At 39.6% G+C, this 26874-nt stretch overlaps 1 protein-coding gene across 2 annotated transcripts in view; it reads right to left on the bottom strand.

Annotated features, from left to right (window-relative positions):
• LOC126470305 (IDLSRF-like peptide) overlaps positions 1-26207 on the bottom strand; it is a 232013-nt gene extending 205806 nt beyond the window's left edge. For both annotated transcript variants that reach the window (XM_050098075.1, XM_050098076.1), the window contains exon 1: positions 26011-26207. In XM_050098075.1, coding sequence (XP_049954032.1) covers positions 26011-26140 — 130 coding nt within the window. In that variant the 5' untranslated portion in view covers positions 26141-26207. The remainder of the gene's footprint in view (positions 1-26010) is intronic.
• Between the last annotated feature and the right edge of the window lie 667 nt (positions 26208-26874).

Raw genomic sequence — 26874 nt, 5'->3', positions numbered from 1 at the left:
TATATGATCGTTTACGTTCACCTTTACGCCTACCAACTTTCGGCTCGTCATCAGCAATGGATTAAACGTCGTAGTTTGACCTAGACGTTACAAGTTGCTTCCGATAGTTTCATTAATGCAGGCTACACTACTATCGCCGTACTTCGGGTCACTACCATTCACATCTAATGTCTCGAATAATGCCGTTTTCGTTTCAGCTACCAAGAGGAGCGCTATTGGGATGAGGAACCCACCATTCGCTCACACATGTTGATGACAGCCCACATCGATTTTGCTCTTCGCCTCTGTGACTGTATTTCATCTGAGTTCCTGGATACATTTGGCGTAGGTAGCGTATCTGAAATGTGCTCTTGAAGTGAAAAGTTCAAAGTCCCAACAATTAAAAACAACGGGGTCTCTTAAATATTATTATTTACAGGGACAGTGTTAACAAAAGACTACGGAAACATAATGCCTCGTTATTGGTTAAAGCTTGCGCCTACAGTTGACTCTAAATAATAATTGACCCATCCTATCTTTCACGAAACAAACGGCTTTTTAACTTCATCTTCTCACATCGCACTGAATATAGACGTTACTATATACCATATCAGTAAGTTTTCTGTAAAAGTGTTTTAGTTAGTTACCTCCTACGATCATCCCTCATCATGTACAGTAACGTGAATGACATTGATATTGTTAATAATAACAATTTCAGGCATATCTTGCACAATACGGTCCCTCTTTATTTTAGGATTGCAAGGTTTTCGTCATAGATGCAAGATACCTCTCTTCTATTATTTGTTAACGGGATCCTGTCATGAGACATCCTAAACCTTATGTTGTAACCAATCCTTATCGCAAATATCAATTATCCATCGTTCAATTATGGATCATCTAGTGGCTATATATTTGCGTACGTCGTTTCAGAGAGATAAAAATGCAAATGTGTAATGAGAAACGATACAACGCGACAATCCTTTCTGATATCGGATATTCAGAATAAACTCAGCGCCCTAAATTAATTTGTGAGTGCCACATACTTCCGGCATCGGATGTTACTACTGGGATTTATGTCAGTTACGACTTCATCTTCCACATTCGAATTTGTGTGTGAAACACTGCAGCCCACGTTTCAAAAAATATTCCATATTCAATTCTGTAGCACGATAATACTAGTTCTCGCTACTCAAGGGCTTTACAAAGTGTGAGTGCCATTCTTTGGTCTCTGAAGGCTTCACATTTGTAGCTTGCAGAGTACATTTCGAAACTGACGGAATAACAACCTCTTCAGCTCAATAAACATGCACGAACTGCACGGTAAAGTGTGTATCATTGTAAAAATTGTGCAGCGTATCTCAGAACACTTTTCAAACCATGCACGATAGAGCACTGTCTTATCACTTTCTACAAATGCACGAAGTTCACGATCGGACTCATTTTTTGAGTGATAAATGTGTCTTTCTTTATGTTTGAAGCGAAAGTAGTTATATCTTTTAACGTATCTGATTTCTGATGCTCTAACATTTGTTTTAGACAGCAAAACAATAAGTGGAAAAGTCTCGAGTTGGACAACTTGTCTGTGAAGGGCTACATGTATGAGCGCTTGAGAGAGGGACTCACACCCCGAAATTAGTTTGGCAAAGATTGAAACGTGTATAAATAAAACAGAGCATCTGTGAAACTACTGTTACCAAAACACATACTGGAAACACCTTGAAAAACGCATGCTTGGACATAAATGCAGATGCTAGCACACCATGCAGGTTGCACTGTTATATTTTACTACGGCGGCACCGACGTACTGTCGTCGATACGTTACAACTGTCAGGCGTGGTTAGAACAGTGTTCTATGTAGTTGTGAATGCGTTATGCAGACGCTAAGTGAATTCAAACTTCGAGAGACTGTTGGTGCTCGAATGATGGGTGCTTCTAAACATAGTAGCGAAGTGTTTGGCGTTTCGAGAGGTACCGTATCGAAGATTTGTAACACACATAGGGAAAGTAGGAAAACATCACCCGCTAAGTGAAAACGCTGACGGAAGTGTGTTTCGAATCATCAGGAAAAGCCAGTCACTGAAGAGGATTGTTACGAAAAATAAAAGGAAGATAGCTTCAAAAGTCATAGTAAAATTGAATATCGCACTCATGAACGCTGTCAGCACAAAAACATCACGAAATGAGCTCCACAAAACTGGGAACCGGTGGGCGAGATGGAATTCCAAAAAACCCTCATACAGGGTGTTTCAAAAATGACCGGTATATTTGAAACGGCAATAAAAACTAAACGAGCAGCGATAGAAATACACCGTTTGTTGCAATATGCTTCTGACAACAGTACATTTTCAGGCGGACAAACTTTCGAAATTACAGTAGTTACAATTTTCAACAACAGATGGCGCTGCAAGTGATGTGAAAGATATAGAAGACAACGCAGTCTGTGGGTGCGCCATTCTGTACGTCGTCTTTCTGCTGTAAGCGTGTGCTGTTCACAATGTGCAAGTGTGCTGTAGACAACATGGTTTATTCCTTAGAACAGAGGATTTTTCTGGTGTTGGAATTCCACCGCCTAGAACACAGTGTTGTTGCAACAAGACGAAGTTTTCAACGGAGGTTTAATGTAACCAAAGGACCGAAAAGCGATACAATAAAGGATCTGTTTGAAAAATTTCAACGGACTGGGAACGTGACGGATGAACGTGCTGGAAAGGTAGGGCGACCGCGTACGGCAACCACAGAGGGCAACGCGCAGCTAGTGCAGCAGGTGATCCAACAGCGGCCTCGGGTTTCCGTTCGCCGTGTTGCAGCTGCGGTCCAAATGACGCCAACGTCCACGTATCGTCTCATGCGCCAGAGTTTACACCTCTATCCATACAAAATTCAAATGCGGCAACCACTCAGCGCCGCTACCATTGCTGCACGAGAGACATTCGCTAACGATATAGTGCACAGGATTGATGACGGCGATATGCATGTGGGCAGCATTTGGTTTACTGACGAAGCTTATTTTTACCTGGACGGCTTCGTCAATAAACAGAACTGGCGCATATGGGGAACCGAAAAGCCCCATGCTGCAGTCCCATCGTCCCTGCATCCTCAAAAAGTACTGGTCTGGGCCGCCATTTCTTCCAAAGGAATCATTGGCCCATTTTTCAGATCCGAAACGATTACTGCATCACGCTATCTGGACATTCTTCGTGAATTTGTGGCGGTACAAACTGCCTTAGACGACACTGCGAACACCTCGTGGTTTATGCAAGATGGTGCCCGGCCACATCGCACGGCCGACGTCTTTAATTTCCTGAATGAATATTTCGATGATCGTGTGATTGCTTTGGGCTATCCGAAACATACAGGAGGCGGCGTGGATTGGCCTCCCTATTCGCCAGACATGAACCCCTGTGACTTCTTTCTGTGTGGACACTTGAAAGACCAGGTGTACCGCCAGAATCCAGAAACAATTGAACAGCTGAAGCAGTACATCTCATCTGCATGTGAAGCTATTCCGCCAGACACGTTGTCAAAGGTTTCGGGTAATTTCATTCAGAGACTACGCCATATTATTGCTACGCATGGTGGATATGTGGAAAATATCGTACTGTAGAGTTTCCCAGACCGCAGCGCCATCTGTTGTTGGCAATTGTAACTACTGTAATTTCGAAAGTTTGTCCGCCTGAAAATGTACTGTTGTCCCAAGCATATTGCAACAAACGGTGTAGTTCTATCGCTGCGCGTTTAGTTTTTATTGCCGTTTCAAATATACCGGTCATTTTTGAAACACCCTGTAAGTGATGTAAAGGCCAGTAACAGGAGTAAGTGGTGGTGAAGCCATAAACCCTAGAGTATGGAACAAGAGAAGACAGTAATTTGGTCGGTTGTGTCTGGTTGCACACGGTTCCTGGCCGAGTTTAAGTCTCAACGCTGAAACATTTCGGGAATTCACTGATGATTTGGACAGCGATATCATTATATTCCATGGGCCGCATGGGTACTGTGCTAGGTCGCACAATTATCATGTGACCATTACGGCTGATCAGGTCAATCCCATGGTGCAGCCCCAAGACTGATGCTGTGTTCCAAGACGACTGGGCCGCTTCTCACACAGCTCGCCTGGTTTTGTGAGCACGAGGATAAACTGTCGGATCTCCCCTTGCCACCACAGTCAACAGATTACTGTTGAGCGTTTGTAGTCTATTTAGAGGAGTAAGTAATCGCTATCCACCCCCATCATCTTACCACAACTTGCTACTATTTGGCCAGAAGAAAGGTATAGTATTTCCTAGAAAACCCTACATAACTGATATTTATCAAATCCGAGACGACTGGAAGCTGTTTTGAATGCCAGAGGGTTTCCTACAGTGTATTACGGATGATAGTCTGTACCGTTTGTGGTGTTAACACGTCTTTGTCCACGATCTGTACACTGTCAGCTATAGACCAGCAAACAGGTTTCCTTCGAAAATAATGGAGAAGGTCATGGCTGATATTAGTGATGAAACTTGGTCGCAACAACTAGCTTCGTGGATGAACTTAGATGTATATTCTGATGTTATACTCTTGTATAGACTCAAATTTATTCTTTTAAGCTACATTCACTAGACCTCGAACCAGTAATGTTTCCTTTATAGTCGTCTAGTACGATCTAGCGAAGTGAATACCGAACTTGCATTCCGGAGGGGTGGGTCTTCAGATCGCCATCCAAATACCTAAAATTTTTTCACATGTGGCTTCCCTAATCACGGTTCCTGGAAAGTGTCATGGTTTGTTATTTTTACCCACTACTTATCAAACTGAGGTATTGCTGCAACTCTGAAGATCACGTTCTCGACTCTAAGTCAAAGTTTGACATTATGTTCATACGTTGTGTATCCTAACTAATCCCGATTCTCTAATGGGTAGACCGCTGCAATTCTTGGAAACTGTCACGGTTGTTGCTTTTGCCCACTACTTGTCAAACTGAGCTATTGCTGTGCTCTAAAGACGATGTTCTCGATTTTCAGTCAAATTTTGAGGTTCTGTTCTTATATCGTGTATCTTAACTGATCCTGATTCTCTAATGGGTACGTCGCGGCACTATACTGACATCAATATACGAAATCACAATTTAAATTTCACATCGACAATATGACTATTAATTGGTTCTTTCCCATCTCTTTGGCTCTCAGTTCAATCTCTGTAAAGAAAACTCCGCTGTAAATAGCTTAATACCTAACTATAATTCGTATTCGTCTATAATTTAGTGCTTTTTCAGTCGTCTGTCAGTGTGAATAACATTTGAGAGATACGAACATCACGTCTAAAGGCAAAGTTTGCCTATTTATGTCGCAAAGTTATGTCGCAAAGTATCGCTCTTCATTTTTATTTAGATTTACATCTGTCTTCTGTGTTCCATTTCTGTGGTAGCACGTTGCATTAAAACGTAATTGCATATAAATTTCAGTATTTTCATAAATGTCATTAATCCCATACGTTAATTTAATACCATCTTTATCATTTGTACTTGCAGTTTTTCTCTTTTGTTACACGCTTATTTACATTTAAGCTTCTGTTACATATATACTATATTTTTCTATATAACAAACGTTCATCTGATGCCATCTTCTCAGAGTTTCTTATTCAGTCCATAATCTAAAATGTTTGTTGTCAGATATAAGGTTTCACGGCTGTTGCTGTTGTTATTGTTAAAATTTATCCTAGTTCAGTAATTATTATTTTTTGTAAGTCATCAGTTGAATAATTCCTATCGAATTTTCTGACTTTGTACCCACAGTGTGACATCAGTGTATGGAAGCATTTTTCTTTCAGAATGTTTGTAATATCTTTCGTTAGTCTCCGTTTCTTGGTTTTCTACCTTAGACTGTCTCTCTGTACTTGCAATAACTAGCGGCATGGGCAGTATTCCATTTACGGTAGTTCAGGCTTTTCTGATTCTTGACTATTTTGCACCTGTTGTGATTTCTTAGCACCACGTATCCACTATACGTATTTTACTGGTACGTACGAACCTGTTTACTCTGTCGTTCCACTCACTTCTCAACGGCTTAGCGGACTGTCACCAGGAAAATTGTAACTTACCATACTGTAAATGGCGTTCATTCTTTGATCTCAGATGACCTCACTAGAATTCCGCTGGTTTCCTACATGAAATGTTGATCATATGATTAAGGATTTCTTGCAAATACGTCTCAAGCGATCATCCTAGTACGAATTTAAGTTTTTTGCCATTTTCATTTATGTTAGAGTCTTTTAAACAACAGCTGTATGGTCCTCAGACAATTTTTCGACTGTTTAACGCAGAACAGCACCAGTCATGGATAAAAGTTATGCAGTGGCTGAATGTTCTATTTCCATTGTCATTCCGTGGCTTATTGGAGAGTCGTGATACTTGCCACAGCCTCATCCTATTGGGAGTATGCAATCAAGAAATCAATGTAAATACTATTGGCAGACAACCTGCTCAACTGAGACAAGGATTGCCTTTTCAAAAGTTCATTGAACCCAATTATTTCACGTCTGTGCCGTAGAAGGAATTACGGTTCTGATTCTTCGCTGCCTGGCATTTCAACACCTATCATAAATTTTATTAATTAATCACATTTTTATGTAAACACTGTAGTGTTGCTAATTTGATGCTTAATACTTTTTTTATCTTAGACACATATGTGTTATCTGTGACTGGTGCTGTTGTTCTGATTGCGTTATCTGTGACGCATGCGTATTTTACTCCAGAATAGGCTATATCTTTGCGTCGCGTAATGTTTAGCATTTCAGAGTATAAATAGGGACGCTTAGAGACGCAGAATTCAGTCACCGACTTGCCTTGAAGATGGCTGCAACGTTAACAACCGACATATCAGCACATGGAGTATTTCTGTCCCAGACGTAAGTCCAAAAGATGATAGCATACTAAAATATTATATTTCTTAGCTATTCATGAATTAAATTAGATAATTTAGCCGAAAACCTAAGATATCTGATAGTTTAGACCAAGAGGACAGCCTTTGTCTCTTTTCCGGTATGATATTTTTGTACAGAAGCCTTAATATATGGCTAATGGTACATCCTGTTATTATTATTATTGTTACTATTATTGGTGTTTTACCCATAAAGAGCGCAGCTAGGCTAAAGTACATGGCCAAATCCTTTTTCTGCATTCCTTGCTGCCCAAACTTCCTTATTCGCTCGTTGTGTTTCTGTTTCGGGTCCTCTGTCCTTTCTTCTTGTCGGCTTCGTGTCTTAGGCTTCATCTTGGTTATTATTATTATTATTATTATTATTACTGTTTTGCCTAGTGTGTAATCCGCAGTTGTGGTTTGTGAATCTGATTCTCCACCATTCCTATAAAGATCATCTATTTTTTATTATACATTTTTATTGTATTTAAATTTATTTTAATTCAGCCACAGTTTAGAGTACGTTACCAATTTCCTTCAATGAAGTCATGCATAGGACATACCCAGTGCTCTTAATTTCCCTCTTGCGAAATACAGTGTGTATCATTCTTTCGTTACGAACCATATGAATAAATTTTCATGTGAAGTTCTATCTCTCTACTGTTTCCATTTTTTTGGAAATTAAATCACAAAACTTTCCAGGTAATTCCTCTACTAATATAAGTTCATAGGTTTCCATAGTCTGAGTCAGTGTTCCAAAAATTCTTTAGGAAACTAGCATATGTCTACGTATAAAAATAAATAGGAACCACAGTCTAATGCTGAAAAGGATTTTGGTGACATATATTTCTTCTATGTCAGTTCAGTAATTTCCAAGCAACACTATCGTTGCTGAAAATGAACAATTTTATGGGTTGCTTCCGTAAATCCTGGGTAAGCTTCTTGGTCCATGAACTCTTCATCTTAATTAATGTAGCTTTTACGTCCATAAAGTTTCATATAATTACGTAGGCGATAAAGGCATTGTTCGTTATCCTACAGTGGATACGCTGTTTATTGGAAGTAATTTCCTACTGTGTTCTGCAGGTGTATTCACTCTAATTACTGCTAACCATAATCTGCAAATTTTGTAATTGCGACGACAGCAGCACGGTACCGTCACGCACTTAACACTGATTGCTGAATCTCTTATTCCTACTGCCTTCCTTTGCCAAACACATGTGAGAAGCATATATTTTGAAATCCAACTCTATAACGCTGCATTAATGCCACCAATGTTTAGCCTGCTCGTGTGTAAGATTGATGACGACCAGCGGTAACAAGAACTGAATTGCATTGAATTTCAGTGTCAGCAAGGAAGGCCCCATTCGTCACTCAAAGAAACCTATTTCGGTGCAGACACAGGGGCTCAAGTTCTTATCTGCGGCCGTGTATTTCCCCGGAGCCGAACGTCCGAATCGATCTTCAGGCGAGCCAACCGGTCTCCGGATGTGCGGCAGGGACACGCTAAAAGCCTATGGTGAGTATACGTCCGCTATAGACGTTGCAGAGGCCGTGTAACTGCCCTCAGTCCGGAAGGACAGAAACCTTTAGCTGCAGCAATTTCTGATATAAAGTTGGCAGAAACTTTAGCATCGTCCAGATGAAAAAGAAACTGCGGGCACTACCAAGAAATAATGAAAGGTTTCCCCGCGACCAACGTCGGTTTGACGGAAACCATATAATAGCTCATGCGGACAGCTGTAAAAGATCGTAAAATTACCAGAGCACAACTAAAATCGAACTTTCTTCAGATAAAACGTTGTTGTATCTACAGAGAAAACGACTGACTCAGATAAATTTATTTTATTTTTAACACAATCACATAGAATGACAATAACAATAACCAATTTCTGTCATACTTTGGCAGCTTACCAAGTTCTATACGGCATAGACCGGACTTGGAGAACAAAGAATTCACAAGATGTGCAGTACTAAATTTAGCATATTTTGAACGCTTTCTTTGCTAAAGGCAGCCTTTGTGATATAGAGTCTGAAGGTAGTCTAAAACCGTTAATGACTATTTCCATATTAAGTGTTTGTGCCTAAAGTAAGAGCAAATGTCGCATCAAAGTTTACTATCCAAAAAACTTAAGTCCAACGATATCACAACAGACAAATCCGGTGACAACGTAATGACCTTCTGCAACGCCTCTTCAGAACTTGTGGGTTCACTGTTTTGTTTTTAGTTCGTTTTAACACAATAAAGTATACATCACCATATGTCTAAAACACAAAACCGACAGATATACAACAAATTTTTCGATTAATCCAAAAATAATGGTACAGTGATTCAGGTCGTAGACCTACATTAGAAAGCGATGGAAAGCAAATCGACATCAGGGCCACTGGAGTTAGTGTGTTAAGGAAACGTGTAGTAAAAGTAAAAGATACTATGCGCGATTTGTGGTAACCAAATGTCTGCAGACATCGAAAAGTAATACAAAACTGTTAGTGAGATACTAGTTTAAATCACGTCATCCAGTGAATCGAGGTCAAGCTTCGTAATTTATTGGTAATTTATGTCTGAAATAGACCAAGTGTCTTCCGTATAATATTATTTCGGGGTGTTTTCAGTATACGAGATTTAATATTGTTGCCTTGCCGATTTGTATAAAACGCCTTTTCCGAGATGAGTTTATAAGTCTTACTAAAAAAAGGCAAAGAAGCATAAGAAACGAGCAGTCGGCTTCACATCCCTCGTTACTCATGTTCGTCGACTAACTGTCATGTTATTTGACAAAGTACAACGTGCTGACATATTGCCTCGCTTTTGACTACTGCCCTCCTGAACATCATGTGTCCGACTTTATATTGCGTGTCTATGTTTTGTATATTTTCACGTTATTTCGATATGTCCTGCTTTTGCTGAGGGGAAATGAATGAGAGGTAATATAAATTAATTTCTGTCTGAACGTCAAAAGGAAGTGTCATTACAGATCACAAATCTGCTCATGTAACCGTGAGTCAATAGCAATAGAACCGTGTAGAGCGTATTTCACCTTTTATGTAGATTGATATGCATTTTAGTCTGATTACGTATACACGGCGGGTATATAGCTCAGTTGTAACAGTAACAGAAATGAATCACTGGAATTTCAGCAACGAGCGGCTTTTATCTCTGGCTGGATTCCCGATGTGGCTTCCAATTTTACAGCGTGGTCCGACCAGAGTGTAGCAGTATATCGGGCAGGTTAAAACTGCACATAGCTCTGGCATGTTTTTTAATCACGAAATAATATTTTACCCCAGTTCATTCGGCCTAAGACTCTTAATTTACAACGCTCTCTCTTATTACAATATAAGTATCTCCATAAGATCTATGTCAGGGTGTTGTGGAACCAGGTTACAATCCTCTTCCTGTTACTCGCAGAAAATTCGTTGTGAATCATTTGATTTTTTTTGTGTACTAGGGATAAATTTCAGTCTGACGTATTCTCACCTTATAGCTGCTTAGTCAGTTTTTTTTTAAATAGACAAGGGACGCTAAAAACAGTCAATTAATGGTCACTGATCCTAAATCAAATCAGTTTTGCACGTATTATCAAGTATATACCAATATCCTGGATAAAGGGTGACATAATTTCTACCTGCCGTTCATTAACATAAAACAGCTTCACCTCGTGAAAATTATACGAATGATAAGTGCGATAAAATCAATGTCACTTTTATTTTAGTAACAGAGTTTTTATACTAAAGTACGAGTAAATATGACTAGAAACAAGACAGTCATTAGATACCGTCTGGAATATTCACTACATTCAAGATGCATCATAGTATGCTATATTTACATAGTAGTGCTAAGAAAACTAACCATTGCTGCAATCTATTTGACCAGATAATTTCATTTACTAAAGTGGACGCTAACTCAGCTTATGTTTGCCATGTCTACCACTTTTACGTGGCTGAACCGTCATCCGCAAGAGAGTTTCAGACTGAGAAATTGACATATTTCTGTTTAGAATAATGACAATGATTCGTGTTGACTATGCTGGAGACGGCATACTACCAATTTTTGAGGTCTTTGAATTCATTTATCTCATGAAACGTCATCAGATTAGATAAAAACAACAGTTACGAAGAGTAAGGTACGAATATTTAATTTAGAGTTTAGTTTCACAACGGAAGTGTTTTTTTAAAGTTTTATCCCAAAAACTAGAGTTATGCCGTCGATTTATTTTCGTTGTGGTATCAGTTGGAGGGATAGTGCCAGTCTATGATATGAACTTGAAAATCACGCAACTACATGAACGATATAGGCTATTTATACAAGGGTTTGTTTTTTAATGAAGACGGGAAATGTTTCATACTCTCCAGACCGGGAGAGTACTGGAAGGAAGGAAGGAAGGAAGATTGAGATTTATCACCCGGTCGAAATGGAGGTCATTAGAGACGGAACACAAGCTTGGATGTAAAGGTGCCGTTTCAAAGGAAGTATCACGGAATTTGCGTGGAGAGATTTGGGGAAATCACGGAAAACCTAAATCAGAATGTACGGGCGTTGATTTGAACGGTCATCCAGTCAAATGCGAGTTACTGTGCTAACCACTACCTCACCTCAATCAGTGAGATTGCTGGATATTTCTCTATATATGGAAATAATATTACGTTGCATTGTGTGCACAATGAGTAAAAATCAATGGAAGGTTGGGAGATAAATGGTACTTCCACGGGAACAAGTTCAGGATGATATTATTTTGACACCGAGCTAAATATTTACTATAGGCAGACATCTTAAAAATCAAAGGCTTGTTCTTATCCCACATAAAATGTGTTGTATGGCACCTTTTGGTTCTATTGTCGATTTTCCGAAAGATGTCATGTTCGGAAGAAATGGGGTTCAAAAGTCCATGGCCAGATTCAGATTTCGGTACTCCGCAGTATCTCTAAATTACGTCAGACTAATTCCCGGATCGTTCTTTCGAACGGAAGGTCGTCGATAACATTCCCAATCCTTGTCAAACTCAGCTTGCGCTGCGTCAGTAACGGCCACGTTGATGACAAGACGTTGATTTCCTGCCTGCCTTCCTTTTCTGTTATTAGTGATAGTAATTATTTTTGAAACCTATTGATTTTTATTAATCACGTGGTGAAAGAATACTACTTTTTACACAATTCTTCGTCGTTTGTAGTTGACTTCAGAGAAACTGTTCAGTGTTCGATTTCATAGGAATTGTCAAACACTTGAACGTCTGAAACGTCGGTGTCGGAAGGGAGAGGCGGGGAGCCGTCGCCCTAACCGCCACTCAAGTCGGAGAGGGCTGCGATGTATTAACTCAATCAGCTAATGCATTCGCCACATACTTCACCGCTGACAGTCCCCGGGCCCCTTCTGCCGGGAAGCTCTAATCGCCTTAGGCGCCATTTATTTTATTATATCAGCAGTCTCCGCCGGGATTATTATAATACCCTGACGACGTGTATGATAGTTAAACTGTTTCATTTAATTAAAGATTTTTCGCGTTGGCCCATACTTCATTATATAAGCACTATTCAGTTACAAATACATTTATACAGAAATAAATTGCAACATCGTCTGAATATTTAGAGTGAAACTGATTATGACACCAGAAATTATTAATGGGAATATAAATAATGGATTAAAGTTTGATACAATAACTATAAAATTACCGCTATATAATCAGAGTTGCTTCACATTCTATGAACTGATGTTATGTCGCATCAATAAGCTTTTGGGCTGTATCAGGTTTATTGTTTATCTCGTTCACTGGATAAACTTGCGTTTCATTGAAATTTAATGGCAGAGGACTAGCAATCAGAAGACATATACATTCTCTCAACGACGTGTGTAGCAAATTGGCACGTCAAACAAGAAGAATTTTGTGCTATTCCCCGAGAACATGGCCCTTCTGAGCGTCATGTGAGTGTGCACTATCTTATTAGAAACTTAATTAGAAATGTACCAAATACAGCATATCACATTCGTGTGTATGATGTTCCTTAATTACAGGTTTATATCTACAGCATCAGTACATCGTAATAAATCCAGACTGTTGACGAAAACTCTGAATCCCCTTGTGTCACATGTGATGTTTTCTGGCAGTATCGAACGCAGTAACAGAATTCTGTCCCATTGTCGTGTTCCAACACGGTAACACACCTTATGCGGACCGAATGTGAAACTTTACTTCCAGAATGAATCTTTCAGTTTGGAACGACGTGTACAGTATTATGAAACTTCTGGCAGATTAAAACTGCGTGCTGGGAGGGGACTTGAACCAGAATATTTTGCCAAATCTCTTAAGGTAAAAGATCTCACTGAAAATGTTTTCCACAGGTAACTGACAGGGCACCTAAGAAAGTGGAACAAATTTTGAGAGCTCTTAGTGAGATGGAAACGGTGAGAACATTTGTCAGTGGCTTGGAAAGGATGGCAGAGGAGGCTGATTAGAATTAAACGTTTCATCAACGACAGACGTTAGAGATGGAGGAGACATAGACTAGCCAAGTATGGGGAAAGAAATTGGCGGCGACCTTCTTGAAGCAACCTTCCCATTATTCAGCTTAACCGATTGACGGAGAAGACTAAAAACAGGAATCTGGATGGTCGGACGGGTTTTCAGTTCGGCTCTTTCCGAATGACGATCGTGTGTGATTAGCTACCTCACTCGGTCAGAGGATCCTGGCTCGATGGACGATCCAGGCCCACATTCACGTCAAAAAGCGTAGAAGGAGCCACAAATCAGTGTCCCTCCTGTAAAGAAAGTTTAGCTGTTCGTCATGTTTGATACTGTATACAATAAAGAGAAGAAGAGACCTTTCGTTTTAGGAGAGTAGCTTTACTCGCGCATTTCAAGAAACAGAACGCTCGTACTATTCCGAACACACAGGAAATTAGCAACCCTAGTAACAAAGGAGCAAGAAGGAAATAATGAATGAAATGTTAGGGTTCTGCGAAAACAACGCGCAATCGTGAAGGGTGAAACGCCTTTCACTTTTATTCAAACGCTGTTCGTTTGTTCCTTTCCAGATTAAATGAACGGCATTCCCAATTCCCAATTACGAAAAATCTGGTTGAAATACACGCAGGGATACAAATTTACGTAAGTGGCATTTACGAAGTTAGATTGTACCTTCAGCTGAGCTCACCATATAGCTGTGCGGAATACGAGCCAACAGCAATAAGAATTAGATTATCAGGCGCAGTTGATAAATTACACCGTATCTGATTAAGGGACAGCTTCCCCCTTGTAGCGTCATAAGGTAATCAATATGAATTGTTAGCACTGCAAACTGTATAATTGAATTACGCGTGTAAGCTTGTTGTGAAGAGAAAATGAAACTCTATCACATAGACAATATGACGATAATTAAAAGGGACGAGTTTCGCTCCTACATGTATGTGCAAGGTACACGCAAACATTTTGCGCTAACAGTATCTGAAAAATCAATGAAGAGAGGGAGTGAGGCAATAAAAGTTATTTTTTTAAATGAAAGAATGCTGGTAATAAAGGACAGATGTGTAATATAAACGAACTGTGACATTGACTTTTCCACTGAGCGATGCCCATTCGGAGGCGAAATATTCATGAAAGGGAGTCTAATCAATCTGAAATTTTGTAACGTAAATTAATAAATATGAAATTAACGTAGGGGCTATGCTGATGCCAGTTTCATCCCGTCTTAATTGTAAAAATTAGATCTTTTTCCACTAGAAACTTAAAAATGTCAGTTTACTCATACGGCGAAGAGAATTTGTAATTTACCGCCTTACGTTCAATTCAGTCACGGCTTGTCAGTTTACCGCTACTGCGTGATTTTGCTTCTTTTTTCAATATATTTATATCAGATCATCATCTGTATTAAACAAGAGAGAAGGTTTGTGGCTATATATTCCCTTGATTAAAGGACGTATAATATATTCATAGATGATACCAGGGACAGCGAAAGAAATATCGTCCGCTTCACATGTGGAATTCCCGCAGAATTCAATAAGACGGGTTGAGAGACCCACAAAATGATTTAGATCTTATGTCCACATAATCTAAATCCTGCTCAATGCGGAACCTGTTTACAACAATGTTAAAATGTTGAGAAACTACATGATAGAGGCAAAGAATAAAAATTATAATATCTCAAAAGAGTGACGCAAACTGAATATTATCTGGAACAAATATTATTGGTTGTATCACAGCAGACACGTATCCGATTTCGACTTATTTTCATTCATATATATTCTTGACTACACACGTTGCTAACAGAATTACATTTTCTCAACACTTGTATATCGACATGTTAAAATGTTGTAGTCTACGGAATAATGCAACCAGCAGTAACTCTGTAAAGGAATTTAGCTGTAGGATTTTTATATACACGTCGTCTTTGCCGATGAGGGAAAGCGCAGTGTTGGAACTGTCATTGCTTCGGTTTGCTCTTCAGTTCCCAAACATCATACGCTGTGTAAATATCTGGTTCATGTTTCTGTTTTGTTGAAATAGTAGACAAGTTTCTGTGGTTCATACCCTCTTCACCTTAACACTTTGTCGTACACTGAACATAGTGTTCATTTCTGGTTGTAATTTAGTAAAATAGGAAAAAATTGATCACTGTCGGGAAACTGTAAATCTTCCTTTAATTTACTGGGTATGCTGGTTTCCAGGTATCAGTAAGATAAGAACACGCCCCAATCAACAGGATCTTGCCTTATAAGTCAGTCTGTCAGAACGCATATACAAGTGCGGAGAATTCACGCGTATAGCCTTGTCACTTTTTATGGGGGGCATATGTGTCGATGCATTTCACCAGGAAGTTACCAAATGTGGCACTTAAATATTCAAACATGTACTGCACACTTTACGTGTAAATGAGACAAACACAAAGTATTGCAGTGTATCCATATCATTATCCTACTGACTCTTTCTATCTGTAATATTCTAGTATGACTAAAACGTTCAAATTCAAAACTGGAAATAATACAGAAGTTAATTGTAATTTGATAAAGTGATTTAAGAAAACAGACACAATGAAACAAACGATCTCTGCATTCGAAGTGTCACAAAATATGCCTATGCAAACGAGAAACAAATTCTCTGAAACATTTTTCTAAAGAAGCGTTTTGCCTCCTGCAATGCTGACAACGACAATTAGGATACAATCTACCTATGTTTCATAGTATGATACGCGCCTTTCGTGTGCGGTTTCGTACACTTTTCGAAATAAGGAGAAGGAGGGAAACTTGAGGTTTCTTTCACATGAAATTATTGTTATTCCACAAGTAACTCTTTATAAACTGTGCAGAAAGGATCTTACACGATTGAAGTTGGCCTGGTAATCTGAAGGCAGAGAGTTTGCCTCTAGGTCCGTGATTTCAGTTTCTTTGAAAAGCTGGATTTCATGACTATTGCTGTTTCCTTCCTACTGTTGCGCATATAACGGGTTTATTAAACATTAACTTTTAAAGAAATTGTCAAGAGTAGTATCTACGCAACTTTCGACGAATCAAGAAAATCTGAACTAGGAATTTTGTAACAGTTTTTTTTTTCACCGTCAGGATCTCATTTAAACTTTTTATTTACTGTTAGCAGTTTCTGTTCTCTACAAAATGTATCATCAGTTCTTGTGGCCTCTGTGTCATGCACAGTTTAACTACAGACAATGAAAAAACATGCATATAATATTTCTGCCATTTACTTACACTGTTACGTGAGATTAGCTATCACTATTCCTTCTGTGTTGGTGGATTAACTTTCAACTCACGGCAGTTAGTAGTGGAGATCACTTAGATTTTGGAACAATGTTACGCTAGTCTCGAGGATTTCCCATTTTTTAAACATCGCAGCCATAACTCTGCGTGAACAATGATCAACAGTCAACGTATTATACGAGGCTCAGGCGTCGTGTAGAGTGCCCCGAGCAGAATAGATAGAAAAAAAAAAAAAAATTGGAAAATCAGAGAACAGAGTGTAGAATTTAGTTTTTTTTTTTTTTTATACACCCATTTAAGCGTTATGACGTTGCAGCAGCAGTATGGAATATCAAAGAATACCTCGCATTATTCATTTAGGATCTCCTCCCATAATGACTAAGATTTTAGAGAACGGAAGTGAGATACAAATAATTGTATCCTGATCGAGAATTGAAAGATAACGGTTGTGGCTTAAAGGACAAAGCAAGGAAAGTAAGATTTCAACATGAATATTTGGGCTGTCTATGATATGCTCTCTGATATCATGCGCTGCGTCTTCATGTATTCGACACATCAAATACATTTGTGTGAAACATTGCGAAAGAATGTTTACGATGATACTTTGGCAGCAATGACCCTGATAATGGTATTGAGGATATATTATAAAATTACTTTATAAAACTGGATTTAATATAAGAATGAAAGTACAAAGAAACTTACAGTTCATGAAACGTCTAAACTCATGTAAATGTGACACTTTACAATTTTTTTTGTACAATGAAAGCACAAATAAATTATATATGCGCAACAGACGCACAAGCGGACATTAATTTTCTGCAGAAATCTGTGTTCCCCTGAGGCATCTTATTTACTTAGAGTCCGCATTTAGATGGCAGCAGCAAAGCACATTTCAAATAGTTACTTCGAGCTACGGAAAATATGGAAACGGCGCTGAAGAAGGTAGCGGAGTTGTCTGCAGTTTCATCTTATTTAGTATATTGAAGCGCGTAATATTCCACAAAATTATAAAACATTTTCGCTATCGAGCTGTGAAGGTATACGTTAAATAGGTAACAGATGTCTTTATATACTCCTCTTAGCACGTATAACAGTATGAAAATTATAAAACATTTGAAGGACTTAAAACCACAAATTTAAAATTGATTATTTCACATATTAAATCCACATGGAACCGCTTACGTATTTCTTTATCGGATGTTTTTTTGTGAAAAGTAGTGAAATTAGATCCGTGAACGGCAGCAGGAGGTTATGTTAGTTACATATCCACAAAACGATCTGGAGTAATTTTATCAAAAGCTTATTTAACTGAGTATTAAGTTACTAGATTTTACCACAGACTTTTCACCGTCGTTCTAGGTAGGAATGGGTTTCTCAAAAGCAGTCCTATGAACATAACTGACGATCACTCCTCACGCTCTATTAGAAATTCTTTGTTTAATTATTAGAAACGATGGGAACAGTGCATATTGAATTTAAGCATTATACATACTGACGGGTCCGTCGAACTAAGTTGTATTGACTCGGTATGCACCATTATTAGGGACTAATTAATAATTTTCTCACCAATTCGTAAATCCCGTCCCCTCCACCTCCTCCTTCTTCTACACCCTCCCCCCTCCCCCCCCCCCCTCCCCGCAATTCAGAGTATTTGCTCTAGATTAGCTATGATAAAAGCTACAACTTTCAATAATACGTGGACTAAGAAGTATTTAAACTCGTTCAGTTAAAAGTAAATGATAACGTTTGCTTCGTCTCGAATGCTCGCTTTCAAGACAGGAATATGATAGTGAAGTGACTATGTTGTTGAAAAGAGCGATGCGACGTTCTTTCGGACATGCATGACCGCAGATTAGGCCCTGCGGTGACTACAGCTGTTTTGAAATGCATGAATCCACTGTTTAAACCATAAGCTGTATAAGGGAATGACGACAACGAAAATTTTTGCCGGACCGGGACTCGAACCCGGATTTCCCGTCTTACGCAACTGCGAATACATTTCATGTATATTAGACAGGATACTAAAATCTGAGGTGGTGCTTCGTAACCATTGAATGATACAGTTCAGTATGATATATATCAAATGTAACGCTCTGTAATTGGATACTAGTGTAATGTGAGAGAGTGGCTTCCCGCTGAAAGTATTTATAAGAGCCTAGAACAACGGCCGACTGCGATATATCCAAAGCAGAGGTTTCGCCCTAATGGAAAACGTCTCATTCCACGCATCTCTCATTAGCCTGAGTGGGACGGAGTCAAAACTTCATTTGATTCATGCTTAAACGAGCTAAAAGTTGGTAGACCGGAAGGATTGTATTCCATTTCACTTTCCTGTTAAAATTACCCCGGTACCGTGTCCCATATAAAGCACAGATCACTTTGCAATCCACTGTTTAAAGTTCCAATGACAAATTCAGTTTTCTTTCCAGATTAACTATGTTAAATCTATTCTGCGCTTCAATTAACCCGATGCAGTGTAATATCGCCCAGTAAGCATTTTAATAATGTCTGCATAAGTGAAACAATGATAGATGGACGTTGCCGTTACAAGACGTTTCCTATTATTACAATAACCGGTTGTGATTTTCACCCCAGCAAAGGACCTGTTTAAGCCCCATCATTGTTTCGGCATTACCGTAGAGCTTGTGTGATAACCACGAACTTCAAAATTTATGTACCGCTACCACAGTAAATTTTATATGCCTAAATGTAGTAGTACATTGCAGAAATTGTCGCGGTTGCTTGTCGCTTGGGTCGTTAATGTGACTGCTTCGGATAATGATTTTTGAATCGTAGAATCATTCAAGAAATTCTCGACGGTTAGGTGTTCCCTACATTTTTAAGAGTTTCCGCCACCTACAACTGATCGCTAGCGGTAACACATGGTACTACACCAGATAAAAATTTACCCTGTGTAGTTTATGGAACATTAAATACATAATTGGTTAAAGAGTGACCAGTGCCGAAAAATATTTCTTAATTGCTATGGGGCGGTTAAAAATGGAAGAGTCCGGGCGTTCAGTATATTCATTACAAGCTAGAAATAGTGGGAAATATTGCAGAAACCGGGTAAAGTTCATAATCTGAGACGGTACCGTATCCTTTTCTCATGATTTACATTATCTCTCATTTTAATATCTTCAGTTTTTGTTTTTGTTACAGAAATACAAGAACATTGCTATCAGTGGTCAGTGGAATGTAGATTATACGGCTATTGCATTAAAATGCGTCGGAAAACGCAACGAAAACGGCCTAAAATGTCTTACAGTGGATGTGAATGCACTGCAATCTTTGGCGACAGCTAGGAATGACAGTGGATAACGCTCACAAGTGAAGTGAGGAGGGGAATGAGGATTATTATAGTGGGACATCCAGAAGCCTTGTTTATTCAGAAAATTCTGGTGAACCTTGAGCGCAATGAACAGCAAGTGAAAAAATGATTCTACTAAACATATTTACATGATGGACTGAATGAAATTTCCTCATGCGATGTTGCGAGTGTTCGAAATTATGAAACTTTCAGATGCTTTTATATATCATCAACACTTAGGGAAAAGTTGATTTTCATAAGTTATTACAATTAATCCGAATTTCAGAATGTTATATTATTACTTACTTGAAAAAATAGAAAATATTTAAAAAGACATGGTTAAAATAGTAATACATCGATTTCTTATTATAATCTTAGAAACTACAAGTAAACATTGTTAAGATGTTGATACCTCTCTAAGTCCCTTTACATCAAAAAGGTATCTTCGATGCTTTCCAGCTGGAGCAAACATATTTATAGTTGCTGCTGCAAATGATGGTGGGAAAGTATCACAGAATGTGGTACTGTCAGTCGAATATACAGGGTTTTTGTTTTAACTTGAGATAAATAAATATTTCGAAAACGGCGGATCGGACGAAAAAGATGTTCTAGGTGGAAGGTTAATGTTAGTAAAGGGGACATCTGTCCGTGCTACAACTGGTCACCTACTAACCACTCCTCATGCTTAGGCACGGTCAATTTTGTATTTCCAAATAGAAAACTCAATTTTCATAGCTTATTAGAATTCTACGCCAAAAAATATGTACGGCTTATGTAAAGCATTGTTTTCATTCGTGGTAGATGACGCTGTAACCGACAAATATGAAGTGTGCCTGCTTTTGCAATTACGAACCAACACATTTGATTCTATTTTTCATTTGCGATGTAAATGTATACCTTGCGCTCTAACAGTTGATATTTATATTTTAAATTTATATTAGTATTGCAAATTTTATTTTACAGCGCATTATGGTTAACCGTTTCAATAGGCTGGTTAGAAACTACGTTTAGCGTCATCCAAGAACAACATCATGGACATAATAGTTTTTTGTTCCCATCGGGATTGTTGATACCGACAAGTCTTCTTGCCTCTCACCATTCGAGTGCTTGATTTGGGTGAGTCCCCTTGTATCCCACCATAATTGTGACTTACAATAAATGCTCAAACTGATGGCCTTCAATTTCGATGCATTTATTAATTTGTGCTTGGAACGTATGTACACAACGTAAAATCGTGTGTGGTGGAATGTTTGTGCAAGCATTTCTAATACGTTCTGTCATGTGCTGCCGGGTCGTAGGTACTTCTGCATACCGTTTTTCCTTCAGATACCCCACACAAGAAAAAACCCAGCAACGTAAGGTAGTGTGACCTGGCGGGCCACGCTACCGGCCCACCTCTACCTATCTAGCGCCCAGTCAAATCGCGATTCAATGCCTCATCATCTATTTTGGAGTAAAGTGCAGGACATAAAGGTTTACATTTACATCGTAAATGAAATGTAGAATCAAATGCGTCGGTTCTTAATTGTGAAAACAGGTATTTGTCGTTTACAGCGCCATCTACAGTGAATGGGAAACAATGACTTCAGTAAACTGTACTTTTTTTGGCGTAGAATCCGAATATGCAAAAAAAAAAAAAAAAAAAAAATGGGAGTTCGCATCTGAACGTACAAAGCTGACCCCGCACACGGAGATATGGTATAGCACAGACAGGTGTCCTCTTTACTAATACTACATCTACATCTACATAAGACTCAGCAATCTACCATACGGTGCGTGGCGGAGGGTATCTCGTACCACAACTAGCATCTTCTCTCCCTGTTCCACTCCCAAACAGAACGAGGGCAAAATGACTGCCTATATGCCTCTGTACGAGCCCTAATCTCTCTTATCTCATCTTTGTGGTCTTTCCGCGAAATATAAGTTGGCGGCAGTAAGATTGTACTGCAGTCAGCCTCAAATGCTGGTTCTCTAAATTTCCTCAGTAGCGATTCACGAAAAGAACGCCTCCTTTCCTCCAGAGACTCCCGCCCGAGTTCCTGAAGCATTTCCGTAACACTCGCGTGATGATCAAACCTACCAGTAACAAATCTAGCAGCCCGCCTCTGAATTGCTTCTACGTCCTCCCTCAATCCGACCTGATAGGGATCCCAAACGCTCGAGCAGTACTAGCTTTTCCCTTTGAACGTTTTTTGGTACCATACGTCGTTTTCGGGATATTTATTGTCTCAAGTTAAAACAAACATCCTGTATAGCTAACCGCAATGATATCATGGTTTTATGCACAGTGTGAACTCTTTCCTGTAATATCTGCTATACAGAAGATGCGTTGTGGGTAACTCACTCTCACTGTTGAACCCAGTGTTTAACAGACATCGTCTTTATTGTCCCTTCGGTAAAAGAATCTATTGTGAAAACATAAAACTGAATTTTAAGCTATTGATATAACATGTCCTTCTTTTAGAAATTATTGTTTTCCTAATAGCCATATCATTCAAACATAGAGTGTAATTATGACATCGTTCTTTTCTAATCTCTAATAATTGGCAACCATCTGATTATTACACACTGAAACATAGCTGTATGATTTACGGAAAATCTCCAACGGAAAAATAGGATTGAATTTCACGCATCTTAACCATTTCTTTCTTAAAATTTTTCCATTCATGCACACTTCAGTAAAGTAATTGAATGAAATCAGCACAGTTATCGTACAGAATCGTAAATGTTTTGCAATTCATGCTAAAACAAATTACCAATAAAAATTTTGGTGCGTTAGCAAACCATGCCAGTGCAAGAGGTAAATGACGATCATTTTGTTCCAGAACTACTGAGCACTATTGTGTCAATAAATCAAGTATGGATTTTCATCTGCAGCAGAGGTTGCATCATTCTCCAAATTCTTGCGTAATGTACCAGGAGGATTTCAGTGGTACGTGCGTAGTAGTGCCTGTGGTGGTGCGTATGCATGCAAAATAGGGTGAAATTACCTAATGCTGCGCACCACGAAGGAAGATATTATCATCATTTCTCCATCAGTGTTCCATATTCTGTACGAAAGTAAACTATATAAAGAGTGAGACTTTTCATCATCGCCGATGAAACTGCCCGTTACGTGGTACTTGCTTAGCTGCAGCAACCGTGGAAGATCAACAAAGATCATTATAATAAAAAAAATACTGGTGTAGTAAATCATTGAACTAAGTGTTAAGTAGTGTTTCGGATCGAGCCCCATGGATGTTTTAGAAATTATTGTTTTCCTAATATCCGTCTGTGATATAACTAGTAGGTTTTAATGATGACCTTAGATAACATGAAGGTGTACTTTTATTCTACATATTATTTTTTCCACCAAACTTACGTCAATGAAAATTGTGAAAAGGTTTTCATTTCTAGGAAACTGGAACGTTGGAAAAAAACGGCACAGCTAGTTGTTTGAGGAAACGACCAATTATGCGTTATTCAGTGTCTAAGTGGACGTTAGAGTTGTGATTGGAACAATGTAATATTTCGATGTTTCAGAGATACCTGTGCATGTAAGAATGATTTTTCAGTGGGCTGCGAAGCCACTCGCTGATAACGATTGATGCCTGTCTTGAAGACAAGCCTGCAGAGCAGGACTGGCCCGGTCACAGAATTTCTTTCCAGCAGTCCAAACTACAGCTGCCTTCAAGACCAACAGCAGATTCTAGCTTTCAGACAGATAACCAAGAACGCGCACGTTAAGCGGCTTTTTTCGTCGTTATTCGCTAGTCTACGACTGCCTACACCACATCATAAAGTGTAGGATAAAATTTCAGTGGGCTTGACCGAAGTATTAGGCCTTACTGCAATCCGTCGTTTTAAGTAACAGCTTTGAATGAATTGTTGCGCCTAAATCAAATTTTACAACGTAACACTTGGTTTTATGCAGAACTGATTTGTTATACGAGACGTTTTGTTCTGGCTGCATATGTTTTGATGATTCGTCAACTTTGCCAACCCATCGTCCACATGAGCGACATGACATTGATTTTTAGGTTATTCTTTATGTTACCAGATATTAATATTGATACGGAGCTTTCTGGAGACGTTTTGAGAAGTAATGTCCTCTTATGAATAAGCTCATCCTAACTTAACTATCTTCAGTACGTTTTCCTCTGTTGTATTAGAATGAGATGGGAAAAACCGCTTCATCGAGTACAAGAACATGATTACAAGTTACAGGAGTAAATTTGGAGAGGAAAAAAGTGACTGATACCTAAAATATCTGAGGAATGGCTTGTCAAAGATGACCAATTATCATAATACCCTAGTTTTTCGATGCGAACGCACCGACGTATGTACGTTGCAATAGTACGCTGTGCTCAATGTGAAGGCCAGTTATCCGCATATTACGTTCTAAATGCTTTTATTGACTCATCTTCCTCGTAAAAAGTAATAGTATAGAAATTATTACCAGTAGTTTACAATTAAATTGGTTCGTACTTACCAGTTTTGGCTTCTGAACTTGTTCTTTCACGTCGGACTTCATACGCAACGGTACCTGGCAAATTGTCATCGACTATCAGAGCCTCTCATCGATTCATGCAGGTACGTAGAGTTGCCAGGTCGTCGCGTATGGAGTCATTTACATATAAAACAATATTTGCTGTCAAAGTGGGACTATTTGATAAGGGAATTTGTAGAGAAAGGCGTAGGCCAACGAATGGCAGTAGGATATCAACTTTAACGCCAGAGCTTGCCCGGGAAGACCAGCCAGCAGAAGGCCAACTGTTGCTCCCGCCGTGGCAATCCCCGGGGTCAGGTTATTTTCCAGGATCTATCGATCCCCGCCTTGAGGCTGTGATTCCCAAGCTATCCAGTAACTCATATCTCCTTTAAGACGAAGCTCTCCCCTAGACCAGCTCTTTAATTCAATCATCCCAAGGTAAAAGGCAGGAGACTGTCATTTCCAGCACCTGTTGTTCTCTTCCATTCACAGTCCAGCTGGTCGAAAATGTCTCATGTGATTTGGAAACAGTCGTCTCAGTTATTGCTACTTACAACAAATTCGCTGGCACAAAATGTACTTGCCCGTGCACTGCCACAGCATTATACTATTTCTTTGGTTTTAAATAACTCATCTTGAAAAGGCTATCCCTCTCAGACACGAAAAGCTTTTTTTAACAGATATCAAAAATATTCAGTTTACAATGTGCATCATAATTTCGTTAGATAACAATCAGCACAGAATGCTTAATATATACTTTTAAATGCAACAAAGTCTTAAATTTTAGGACATAAATTACGAAGTGTTCCACATCGTTTTTGCAGACATTTCCCATGCATGCGATCACATGTGCGGTGCGAAGTGAGGTGCGTTGTCCAGAAGGTGCTGTAACGGGTACGGGTGCAGTGAGGTGCAAGAAAAGTGCAACAAAGTGTGACAATAGTGTTTCAAGACTTTTATCTGTTATGTACATATAAATTTGTTGTGATGACATATAAATGTATTCTCTGTTATTTTATTTTATAGTGAAAAGAGAGAGAAAGAAGAAGAAAAGAAAAAAGTTGATAGTTGAGCAAATCACAATACATGAAACGAAAGATTAACGCTGATTAATTGATAACAGCTAGTGAAGACTTCACAATTTACTGACATGTTTTCTGTTATCTCTGTATTGTGTCGATACCCTGCGTACATTGGTAGCAGTAACAGACATTTGAATCTAATCTGCGTGTGTACCAAACTCTGTCAGTGATAAATGCTCAGCTGCGTTAAATAAGGATTGTTCCTATTGTTACCGATATATTTAATGAATTTAGTACCAAATCGGTAAAAAATACAACTATCCTGCAATACCAGATTTACGTGCTAGTGCTGTACGCAGGGTGTGCATTACCCTGAAAGGCATTAGACAGTAATGGAACACAAAATATCACTCTCCAAACGTTAAATAGTGACAATTAAAAGCAAAATGACGTCGTCACGTGCTCGGTGGCTCGTCGAGAACAGAAAGAAAAGACAACGGAAAGAAAAAAAGGAAAGAAACAGACCAACAAAGTGTGAAACAGTGAGCAACAGTGTAAGATACATCATTGTCGAGCTCGTAGTTTCTGTGCGTTGTTGGTGCACTGTGGTGCTTGTCGCGGGAGATGCTCACCGTTCCTTTTGGCACTGAGGTGCCCGTACAGGCGACTCAAGTCAATGGCCATGACAGTCTGCGGTAGGGCGGCGCAGAAGGCGACCAGGGTGGCGGCGGTGAGCGCCAGCTGTGCACAAGCTCGGACCATGCTGCTGCGGCTGGCTGGGCTGCTCTGCGCTGCGCCTGCGGCTCCGGAGGTCGACTTGCGAGTGCCGCCGCTCCGGCCAAATTGTTTTATAATCTGCGCTGCGCCGGCCCCTACCGACGCCGGCCCCCCACCCCTGGTGCCGCGCCGCGCTTCCGCCAATGAGCGCCCGGGACGCTATCGAAGCCCGCGGCGACCAATCAGCGAGCGGCGTCGGCGCGCGTGCGACCCGTTTCTACCCTCCACCCGCCGTTCTGGCCTGCAGTTCTTGCGCCCCCGCAACCCTCGCGTAGCCTACGCACTACAGGTTTGAGTGGAAGATTCACGTACGCCGAACATTCCGTGAAAGAGGAGGGTGGGAGGGCTGGGTCGAAGTGGAGCCACCCACACTGGTGAATCCCCATTCCCCTACCTACTGATACCTGACACGCGGGTACCTCGGCTCGAGAGCGACGAGCTACAGTCACATCGGCTTTGTGTTGCATTCGCTGGCGCCTGCTTCCAAACAAACTGCTCCTGACTAACCTTTATAATGTATTCTAAATTTTACACGGATTCCTGTAACCTTCCCAAAATGAGACATGTTTCCTTTTGTATAATACATAGTGACACCGACACGGAAGCCTTCTCTGGAAGAATGTTATCTGGTTGCCATAATCTGCCTCTCACTTATTTAGTGTCAGGTTAACAGTATCCCACCGCCGGCCGCGCTGGTCTCACGGTTCTAGGCGCGCAGT

The sequence above is a fragment of the Schistocerca serialis genome, chromosome 3 (genome assembly GCF_023864345.2).
Source record: "Schistocerca serialis cubense isolate TAMUIC-IGC-003099 chromosome 3, iqSchSeri2.2, whole genome shotgun sequence".
Taxonomy (NCBI): domain Eukaryota; kingdom Metazoa; phylum Arthropoda; class Insecta; order Orthoptera; family Acrididae; genus Schistocerca; species Schistocerca serialis.
This window is presented reverse-complemented; position numbering and strand designations above follow the sequence as displayed.